Genomic DNA, 12,120 nt, shown 5'->3' with positions numbered 1-12,120 from the left:
TGGTTTTATTTCCAGCCACCATGCATCCCAAGAATGTTTGTGTCAATATTTGGGCAAGCAGGAGTAGATCATTATAAATTTACATGTTTTCCTTATTTATAAAAAGCATTCATGGTGTTCCATTTTAATTTCTTCACAGTATATAATATGAAGGGATATATTTATTGATCTGTCTGCCTGTCTGTGAACATTTTTATTTACAGAGGATAGATTTGAAACCATTGAAGGTATTTCAACCCGGCTATCAATCAAGTTAAATATTGGTACCTTTTTGTTACTTAGAATTTTCCACCTACATTTTTTCTTCTTAGTTTACCATGGAAACATAAAATATAAGCATTTGTGGTATATAAATTGAGAGCATATGGCCACAAGGTAAGTAGGAGTCTTTACATTAGCTGAGGACTTGATGATTCTTGATACTTTTATATGCATTTCAGCTTTACAATTATTCTCCTTTATCGCACTCAACCTTTATTTTGCTGTATCTTTAAGATGTAGTAAACATACAATGTTCTTGTATCCTGAGCAGTACCATAAGAGATTTATATTTCATTGCATTTCTATGGGAAAATATGAACAAGTTTTTATGGGCAATACTGCATTACTTTAGGAGTGCAGTATTACTCAGGATTAAACAGTTCATATTTTCTTCAATAAATGTAGCAATCTTTTTATTATATCCTCATTTTGATGTTCTGTCTAAGGCTGAATAATAAAAAGAAGACACTACTGTACAAAGTCAATGAATTTATATTGGATTCCAAAGTAAATACACAACCATAGGTTCATCAGTACACAGTAACACTACTAAATGCACACATAGCACCAACTAGCGACCTTTGAACTTGGTTGCACACACTGTCATTTGTTTAAAAAATAATTCTTGTTTTGTTCTGCTTAAAATTAAAATTTAGAGTCATATTTTGAATGAATGAACATTGAACAACTTTTCCATTTGGTCTGGAATGGCTGAATTTTGGTGTTTTTCTGACAATCAAAGTAAATTCTGCTTTCCTATTTCTGATGGGCTGGATTTATTAGCTGGCCCATATGATGTACATGTGACTGGAAGGACTCGGGACTAGCCTTGATGCAGCTGCACTTGCGTTTTTTGTTCTGTCATTGATTGTTTGGAATCATAAAATGGGAAAAAAGATATATGAAGTCTTAAAAAAGATGCACGATTAAATCTTTTTTGCTTGGGAATGTCACATTCATTCTATTTAGTTTTAGTGCAGTAAGGAGAATGTGATTTTTTTTGAAAATTAGTAAAAATCAAAGTACATTTTCATGGTGTTAATCAATTTTTGGAACCCGTATAATTCTGATTAGCAGAAATAGCAAAAAAGAACATTTTGAGGAAATTCAAGGTGCCGAAATGTAAGTATAATTATTGTCGTCTTTATTACCAGCTAAAGTCAACATATATTTATGCCCTGTCAATTGCATGCTCATTGTTGGGTAGACCCCAGCCATTTACAAGAAATGTAAGACTTATATTGCTACTATAAATTGAAACATTATCTCAAAAAAGTAAAATAGGAAAAAATGCAAATCAGCTGCAGTGTAACAGCCCATTTCACCAGCAAAATTGATACTTCTTCATCCTCTTGGTTCATTGGCACTCTGGCTCCTCATTTTCTTCCAAAACTGCCATCATCATTGTCCTTTTTGTTTTATAATTTAGTGCTTGGGCTGACTTGTACAATAGTATATTTCTGAGAGAGACAGTATAGACCTTGGCTTTAATATGCCTTTCTAGGCCATTTTTATAGACACTTGATCGCATGTGTAATAGTCTGAGCCCTTCAATTTGTACAAACATTTCTCCTAAATAACTTTTTAACAGATCAGAATGATATTTTCATTTCTGCATGTCCCATTTTTGTTGTGGACATTGAGGGTATCACATTCATTCATTTGCTTGATCAAACATTTTGTTTTGACTCAGTGAACTCTTCCACATCATCAGTTTTGTCATCTCTACTTTCTAATGGACCAAACAGCTTGTTTAATTCATCCAGATCTAATAAATCAAAAGCTCTGGCATCTGCTGATGAATGTACTTTGTAATCAAAGGTAGTTCGTAGCTCACAATACCATTTTTGACAGATGTGTCATGCAGTATGAAGCAGTGCTGTATCTAGAAGTACTGCTTGATTCTGACAATGTAATATTAACAGAGAAATAAATGAGTATATAATAAGTGGTGTTGTGGAAAGGTATTTAAAGATGATTGTATAGGATCAAATTGCTCTTAATTTAATGTATTGAACAGATATGGTGTTTTTTTTTTCCTTGCAGCTCATGGGATATGCAAATGCACCTTGCCTCACTCGGTTGTTATGGAGATAGTTCAGGGGGACATCACTAAGGAGACAACAGATGTTATTGTCAATAGTGTCTTGTCTAATTTGGATCTCACACAAGGTTACTGTTTTTTTTAGTTCTACTTGTTATAGAACAAGAGAGCTTTAATGATATGGTTTATTGTCCATTATATTCCTCTCTGTTGGCACAAGTTTGTTATTGCTACTCTTAAACTACTTGGAGGATTGCCATGAAATTTTACACCCACATTCATCTTATTGTCTAGTTGGTCCTAAATGAAAATGGTCCAATCAAACATCCACTGTGCCCACCACAGTGGCCATCTTTAAAAATGATGTTATTTCTGTTTTTTCTGACAGACATGGGTTTTCACTAAAAGATTTATTATGATGTCTAATTGATAAAAAATGAAAATTGTGCTGGTCTGACATCCATTATGGATGCCAAAGCAGTCATCTTGAAAAAACAATCACTAATCCTCCTGAATGGAAAGTCCTATTGACATGAGGTCTTTAACAGAAGACTTATAGTTGACTCAAATGAAAATGGTGCATTTTAGACATGCAATATCTAGTTATCACTACTTTGCCTGAATGAATGATCATGTCACCATAGTTTTGACTGAATGACTTCTCATGATGTCTAGTCAGTCATCAGTGAAAATGATTCTGATCTGACCTCCAAAATGGCTGCCACAAAGGTAGTTTTAAAAATCATGTTTTACTAGATATCTGTTCATGTTGATATTCTGCTTTCTTCAGAAGACGTATGATATCTAGTTCATTATAAATGGAAATGGTGCCAGTCTGATATCCAATATGGCCACCATGACATCTATCTGGAACATCTTATATTGTTACTCCTCCAAAATAGAAGTCATATTAACATGTTGTTTCCACCATAAGACTTCTTATATATCCTTGGAGCTAGATGAATATGGTTACAATCTGACATCGAAAACTTGTCCAGCATGGATGTGGATAATTTTAAAATCTTGTTATCATTAAAGGATGGTTTCAACACAATTAAAAGGAAAGAATAGTTGTATCTTGAATTAGTGGAAATTATTTTTACCCAGTAGAGCATCAGTCCCATCATGGGAATCTTGTCATGTCTTAAATCAGATGCCTGGAACCAAAACACCATAGTTTTGATATGCAAATATTAAAGAATGTTGTAATGGCTTCCAATACATTTTGGAATATTAACTTATATGAAAAATGTTCAGAGCATTAATTCATTGTGACCTGTTACTTGTAATATTTAAGGATCATCGCTGTGAAACATTGGAGTATTAATGTAATGAGAAACATACATTTTCACTGTTTTAAGGGTTCAATGAATATAATAGCAAGAAGTTAATAGGTTGCTTTGCGTTTAGTTGCATTAAGCTGCAATGAAAACCTATTCCGGAATGAGTGCCACGACATAGAAAAATAAAGAAAGTGGTCTGTGATAACTGTACTTGAAATGATTATGAGAAAGTATATATAAATCCATTATAGTACCTCTGAAGTTTACCACATATAACTTTCTTAGTGAATAAGGGTGTGTTATTGAGTGAAATTTATGTTATAATACTTTTTATGAGACACTTTTGTAATATAATTTTTCCATTTTAAATTTCAACATTTGCTAGAAACTGTTATTAATAAGATCAATTTTTTTTTTACTTACCTGTTAATGCTCCCCTTGAGTGGTTTTATGATGGTGTAGCATGTGAATGGAAGTGCCTGTCATGTATTGGGCTTGCCAGCCACCAGCCCATGTGAGCAGCAGGGAAGTTCTACAGACCAGACCCCCAGACCAAAATAAACCTTCCTACGAGAACTTTCTCCGTAGAAGCCTCAGATTTAAAAAATAAGCCTTCCTGCGAGAATTAATTTGCGTAAATTCGTCACCGATTGCAATTTTTGTGTGCAAAAATCATTGATTTTGGACAGCGATTTTGGGGGGGGGTAGGAGAAATTTATTCCATCGATGAAGTTTGCAAAGTTTGGCTGCTAATCCTAATTTTACCTCGCATTAAAACAATATAGTTGAAAATAATATGAGTCGGAAAGCTAGTAGAGTTGGAGAGCCTCATTCTGCCAGATTAGCGCGAGAAGAATTAGCGGCAGTAAAGAAGCTTATCCCGGCAAAACAATTATTTAAGAAAAAAGTTCGTGATTACGAAGATTCTCAATATGGAATTACCGAGATATCGTCAAAGTTGTTGAGTCCAGTCACTGGAGCGATCGAACAGGTTGCATACGGCGACAAAAAGGAAGATAAGGAACTTAGGAAGAAGGGGCTTATTCCCATGACGAGAGACATTGAGCAACACACTCGATTATTACCGGAGCGAATAGTACAAACACAAACACGAGCACAAGCACAAGCACAAGCACGAGCACGAGCACAAGCACAAGCACAAGCACAAGCACAACAAGAACAAGCACAAGCACAAGCACGAGCGCAACGAGAACAAGAACAAGCGTTGCGAGAACAATTACAGAAAACACAAGCAGAATTGAGGAGGAGTCAACTTATTGAAGAATTAGATGAAGATCAAAAATTACAACAAGAACAAGCGCAACAAGAAGATGAGAAGGAGCGGTATATGGAGGAATTAAGGGAAGAACAACAAAGGAGACGGGCACAACGAGAACGAATAAAAGAGGAGGAAGAAGAACAAGCGCAAGAAGAAGAAGGACCAGAAGAAATACCAAAGGAAGAAAAAAAAGAAAAGAAGGAAAAAAGAACCGATCCTGTTGCAAATATAAAGGATAAATTTAAGGATATTGGTATTATCAAAATGAATTTGGAATTAGACAAAATTAATCCTAATAATCTTGATGAGCTCGGATATTTTGCGAGGCGCAGCTTTGATGATCGACATCAATATTTAACGGATGCGGGATCAAATTTTTATAATTCACGAGAAAAATGGTATAAGGCAATATACCGATTAAAATTTGGTAAATCTCAGGCCAGGGGGGATGATGTGAGTTTTGTTCATTTTGAGAAATATGCAACTACTTCAATTACTGAACCGATGGAATTTTCTAATATCACTGGAAGAAGACCCGAGGAAGATTTTACGAATACTGGAATTCAAAAATTAAATGAAGGTAACCTGTTCAAAATTGCAAAATACGGTTACAACGAAAAAGGCAAATATTTACGTCCCGCAGCCTTTGAAAAATATACCCCCGAGGAATGGGTTCCCGCTGTGTATTTTGCCTCAAGGAGAGAGAAAATCGATCCTGATCACCCCGGATTCAAAAAATTTCAAAAGGCTGTAAGAGAATTAAGCGAAAAAGAAGAATTTGAGGAAGCGTTATCGCCATGGTCATTTTCAAAACCAAAGACAGGAAGCGGATATACCGTTTGTCCTGACAGTGTTGTCAACGACGTGTCTCGCCTCGAGGTATTAATCGGAGGAAAACGAGCCGGAAATAACTCTCGCGAAGTAATCAACGAAGCCTCGGATATTTGTCAGCGATTATTCCGCGGCAGTGTCATTGATTCTCACATTTACAAGGAACTTGTCGATGAGCTCATCGATTAAAACAACACAATTGAAATAACATGATTGTTCACAAATATCAGCGTAGACCCAAACAGGTCCGCGTAGTAAACTCTCGATTGCCCGTATATAGATATATACACGGTAATGGATTCGGCGATATTATTGGAAGTCTTTTTACGCGAATAATACCTAAAATTGGACCCGTGATCAAACAGCTCGGGTTAAAAGCAATAGGAAAAATCAGCGAGACTGCCATTTCTGGTATCAGTAATTTGGCCAGTAAAGGCTTCAATGTTGTCAAAAATAAAATATTAAATTTAATGCGCAAAAAACAACCCGTCAAATTGCCTATCACCAGAGAAATGCCACCCGAAATCAGTAAAGCCATAAACGACGCGGCAAATAAAAAAATAAACGATCTAGCGCAGGAAGTTGCTAAGACAAATCTAGCGCAGGAAGTTGCTAAGACAAATCTCGCAAATGAAGTTGCTAACACAAATCTAGCAAGGGAAGTTGCTAAGACAAATCTAGCAAATAAAGTTGCTAAGACAAATCTCGCAAATGAGGTTGCAAATACAAGCTTCATTTCAGGCAGCGGTCTTCGTTTTAGATGATATTCTTAATAATAAATGTTCGCACAAGTGTCAAATGAAGTGTTTGACATGGACGAGCCTGTAGGCAGGGATACATCCGTGCGAGATTTCCAGTATTTCTCGTACGATGCAGTTGACCCAAATACAAATAATCGCTTGGAAATTCAAGTCCACGATACAACAAGATATTTTCTTCCATCTGAGGCATACATCGAGGTTGTTGGGAGAATTGTAAAAGAAGATGATACCAACTACGATGCAGATTATAGTGTTGGGTTTGTCAATAACGGCATTATGGCATTATTCAAGAGTGCCACTTACATGATCGACGGGAGAGAGATCGAATCAGTTACGGACAACGTTGATATAGCAACGACGATAATAGGCCTAGCGAGATACTCGGATGATTTTACCAGGTCAGCCGGTCCTAGTATGATGTTCGCCAAGGATAATTCCAATGAACCTGATTATTCCCCGTATGATACCAGCAGACTGCGAAATCTCGCTGAGGATGCCTACATCACCCACACCCGTGTAGTGATTGGCTCCAATCTCGATTACAACCTTGGATTTGCCACGAGAAGAGCTATGTTAAAGGGAGTTGAACGAAGATTTTCCTGTGCAATTCCGCTATCTCACATTTTTGGATTTTGCAGACATTTCAGAAAAGTTATTTACGGGGCAAAACACACGATAACTTTCGTTCGAGACGCTGCTGGCAGTGACAAAGCCATCTGGCGAATTCCTGGCGATGCTGGTAAGGTAATCCTAACTAAATTTACCTTGTGGATGCCAGCGATAGTTCCATCGATGCTCGAGGAAGAAAAATTATTATCATTCATGAATCAAGGCGGAAAATCCGTTATGTCCTGGTTGACAACGATGACCGACTCTTGCGATGTTAATATCAACGGAATATTTACCTGGAGAATTGCGTCACAACAAGGCGTTTCGGCACCTAGGCATATATTTGTTGCTCTTCAAGCAGCAAACAGATACGATCAATATCACAGTCATATGATATTCGATCAATTCGCGGCAACAAACGTTTCACTGAGAATAAACGGCCAGCAAGAGCCATCCGAGGAAATAGCCATCGATTTTGAAAATTTTTCGACGGCCCGCGCGTATCATCGCCTGCTAAGTTTCATGGGCCGCGATCAAAATATCGATACCGGATTGCAAATATCACAGCTAGATTTTAATACTCGCTATCCTATCTATTACTTCTCCCTGGAGCATCTCGATTTGGTAAAACAATCCGTTGTCGATATCCATTTCAAAGCCAGAATTAACACAGCCGGAGCAGCAAGAGCCATCGCGGTAATCCTCAGTGATAGAACAATGATCTTGGAAGGCATCAGTGGCAGAATGAGAATTATTGATGCTCCTGTCGAGAACATGTGACAAATTCCAAATTTAGATTAAGCGATTATTAATATGCCATACGAACACGTCAGCGTAACTCTGACCCCGGGTCAGATAAAAAAGCTCCAATCAGCGATATCAAAGCGATGCGGTATGAAATTAACTTTGAAAAATGATCAAATTCACGGTGGACCTAACAAACTATCGCTAACTAGAGGTCAGCGTGAACGATTTTCCAAGGCCAAATCAGCGAATTCCGGTGTTCATGTGAGTCTCTCCATAGGCGCCATCAGAGACATGGTCAAAACGGGCGGCATTTTCCCGTTAGCTGCTCTTCCGGGACTACTAGCTGGGATTCTTCCGACAGTAGCAAAAACAGTAGGATTAGGCGCGCTCTCAGGTATAGGTTCCCAAATAGGTTCCACAATAACAAGAAAAATTACCGGAGGAAGATACCGTAAAAAAAAGGGAGGATTATTTCCCGCCTTCTCTCCCCTAATCGCGAAAATGTTGCAAAAACAACAAAAAGGATCAGGCCTTTATCTAAGACGACCCCCAATATACGGATCCGGCCTACGTCGAGTCTACCAGCCTCAAATTTAAATCTAATCAACGAAGCAAGGAAAAAAAAAATAAAATTTTTCAGAGGTGTATTTATGCGGGATCAACTACCAGAAAAACCAAACCCTACCGAGACAGGAATAATAAATCTCGATAAAAATACCGGCCCTGGCACGCACTGGGTTGCCTACGCAATTAATCCTCGCGAAGTCGTTTATTTTGATTCGTACGGATTAGCACCGCCAAATGAATTTATCAGCTATGTGTCAAAACTAAATCTTCCGGTTTGGTATTCGACACTTCCAACGCAGACATTAGCGGATCCACCGATATGCGGCCCTGAATCAATTAACGTCCTCGATGCAATTTCAAAATCATCCGGTCCGTATCACAAAATTGTATTTGAATACGCCGTAGATAAATATCATGGTTGATATTTACGGTAGATTTATCTACAGGAAGGAAAAGGCAGAAGTGACTGACGTCGATCTATCAAAGTTCGCAACCAAGAGCGATATTAACAGTCTTCTATCGCTGTCAGAGGTGGACCCTGGCGAAGTTGCTGTTTTTCAAAATACCGAAGGAAGATTACAAACCAGCAATGTCAAAATAACTGATATAATCAAGCGAGACGAATACCGCGATCATATTAGTCAATTTACTCGTCAATCGGAGATGGTATTAAAATCTATTGCTGATATCGCCGATATTATAGCGAAGTTACCCCTGAAGGCCAATATCGCGGATGTGGAAAAATCCGACAAAGAGTTATCAGCAACGTTGCTTCTGAAGGCTGATAAAGCATTACACGACGATCTTCAGGACAGAGTGACAAAAAGATTTACCAAGCTAACTAACGATCTTAAAAAACTAGACGATACATCAAAAAATCTCAGTAAAAAACTCGACGAGGATATAAAAAAAATCATCGATACCTCTTCAACTACACATAACGACCTCAACGAGAAAACAAGAAAAATAAACGAAGATATTGCCCAAATCAACAGAGAGATTGAATCGGCACGTGCATTAATATTTCAAAAAGCCGATAGAACATCACATAACGATCTTACCGAGAAAACAAAGAAAATAAACGAAGATATCGCCCAAATCAACAAAGATATTGAATCGGCACGTGCATTAATATTTCAAAAAGCCGATAGAACATCACATAACGATCTCATCGAGAAAGTAAAATCCATCAACGAGGAAATTACCAAAATAAATACCGCGATGGGTCAGAAAATCGATAAAACATCAATCGACGACCTCAGCGAGAAAACGAAAAAAATAAACGAAGATATCGCCCAAATCAACAGAGAGATTGAATCGGCACGTGCATTAATATTTCAAAAAGCCGATAGAACATCACATAACGATCTCAGCGAGAAAACAAGAAAAATCGACGAGGATATTACTAAAATCAGCGTAGATATTGACGTAATGCGTGAATTAGTAAGTAAAAAAGTTGATAAAACATCACACGACGAGAAAACAAAATCCATCAACGATGATATTGAATCGGCACGTGCATTAATATTTCAAAAAGCCGATAGAACATCACATAACGACCTCAGCGAGAAAACAAGAAAAATCGACGAGGATATTACTAAAATTAACGATGAAATTAACGCGGTACGAGAATTAGCGCATCAAAAAGTCGATACATCAGTGTACGACGGAGAAATTCAAAATATCAACGAGAAACTTCTCGCCGTAACATTACACGCCGACGAAATCGGCGCAGCAATATCACCGTTGGATATTCCAATATTAGCGCTAATTCGCATACCAAAGATTGTAATAACAAAAAATATTCCCTACCATGCATCATTTGTGTTAAGGTCACAAAATATCACATGGACACCCGATAATGATTCTTTTAATTTTACCGCACCAATTCGGGGGATATATCGAGTATATATTATTTCGGAGTCAACAAATTTTAACGTGACAAACGATAGTCATAAAATTTATGAATATTATCCTGGATTTTTCGTTATTTCCATGGATGAAAATAACACTGAAACTTTTAAACTAACGCCACCGGATAGAACCAACATGGGACCAGTGTATTATTTTATAATTTTCGAATATTTATCTGGTTGGGATATAATTGGTCGACCCGAGCCGGTCGCAGTTGCCGAGGAAGAGGAAACTGTAGTTGTCGAGATAAAACCCTCCACTATTTGAAAACGGAAAAACTCTGATTTTACAAAGAAATTGACTAGATAAATAATTTAATAAATGACCGCATCGGATTACCGTTACAATCAGGCGCGATCATGGCAGGATTCGCAAAAAAAACTCCTCGACGAATATCAAACAAAAATAAAAAAATACCAGCGTAGATTAGTTATCATTGACGTCGCCGTGTACGCGGTATCTGCGGTAGTCGCCGGTGCTGGAATAATTTTATCCGCGGTAACAACAATCGCGCCAATCGTTGCAACAATAATAATCTCGTCAACAACGACAATCGCTGGTGTTCTCAATATCGTAGCGAAAAAAATATCCTCGTGCACAAGTGAGAAGTTATCATTGTACAAAAACAAACTAACCAAGGTCAATGACGCGTATTCGAAATTATCATCGTTGCTTTCCGAGAGTCTTAACGACGGCGTTATCTCCGATCTAGAATTTTCGGCAATGATAAGTATTTACTCGGAGATTGAACAAATGAATATTAATAATGTCCGAACTAGCCCAGACAAACACGACACCGCCGACAACAACGTTAATATCGTTAAGCTCAACCAATCCAGAATTTAGCATCAATTTTCCAACACCAATCAGCGTCAAAGAAATTGCGTTAACACAATTGCGTGTCTACAATAGCTGGCCCAATGTTAGATCGAAATCATTTGGCAAATTATTATCAAACAATTCACTTGTTTTTGTCAACAAAAGCAAACCCGATGGAACACTTGATTGGATCGTCGTTGGCATACCAACAGGCAGTTACGAAATTGATCAGCTGGATAAGGAATTTACCACCAGAATATCAAATATAACCGGCGATGCTACTCCGGGAATAAAAATATCTGCGCACGAACCAACGCTGTCATCGATGATAGAAGTGAAATCACCATATATCGTTGATATTTACCAATCATCAATTAGGACCATATTAGGTTGGCCTGAAATCGCACCTCTGGCAAAACCAGAAAAACCAGATATTATTATTCCAGGTTGGCACGAGGAAGCTCCTCCAGAGCAACCGGAGCCAAAAAAGGAAGATTTTACCACCGACGGAATATTGAGGGAAGATAACAAACACAAGCCTCTGATCAATAGCGCCATCAACCTCATAAACAACCACAAATTTAACTGGGTAATGTTCGCTTTTACTTTTAGGGACGAAAGAATTCTGTCGTGGTTGGTTCTTCCCAAAATCCCCCCCGGCGTGGAAATCTTCGACGCTACCCACATGAACATGAAAATAGCCCCCATAGACGGTATCTTGGTAAGAAGAACCCTCGACGAATTTATTCAAGAACATACAATACAATTAAATTTATTGCGGGGATCATTTCATGAATGCATCCTAAATAAATCAGGCTCATGTAGCGAAATTATCAAACGCGTGAAGATTTTAAATCAACTCGCGAATGATGTTGAATATTATCACGACATGTTTATTCAGGCGATAATCGACGATATATCAATTGCCGATTATGTTCTTCCTATTAGCAAATTCGAGTTGATCAAAAATTCAGGAGAAAAACAAAAATTCATGAGAGTATTTGG

The 12,120-nt window shown here is 37.7% G+C and overlaps 1 protein-coding gene across 2 annotated transcripts in view; it reads left to right on the top strand.

Annotated features, from left to right (window-relative positions):
• The window catches only part of LOC149794962 (protein mono-ADP-ribosyltransferase PARP14-like), a 156,499-nt gene that overhangs the window by 74,333 nt on the left and 70,046 nt on the right, over window positions 1–12,120 (top strand). For both annotated transcript variants that reach the window (XM_089964622.1, XM_089964621.1), the window contains exon 13: window positions 2,308–2,433. In XM_089964622.1, the coding sequence (XP_089820748.1) occupies window positions 2,308–2,433 (126 nt within the window). The remainder of the gene's footprint in view (window positions 1–2,307; window positions 2,434–12,120) is intronic.

The sequence above is a fragment of the Sinohyriopsis cumingii genome, chromosome 7, assembly GCF_028554795.1.
Source record: "Sinohyriopsis cumingii isolate HCF-2022 chromosome 7, ASM2855479v2, whole genome shotgun sequence".
In the NCBI taxonomy this organism is placed as follows: domain Eukaryota; kingdom Metazoa; phylum Mollusca; class Bivalvia; order Unionida; family Unionidae; genus Sinohyriopsis; species Sinohyriopsis cumingii.
The sequence above is the reverse complement of the archived record's forward strand: the minus strand, read 5'-3'. Positions and strand labels throughout refer to the sequence as shown.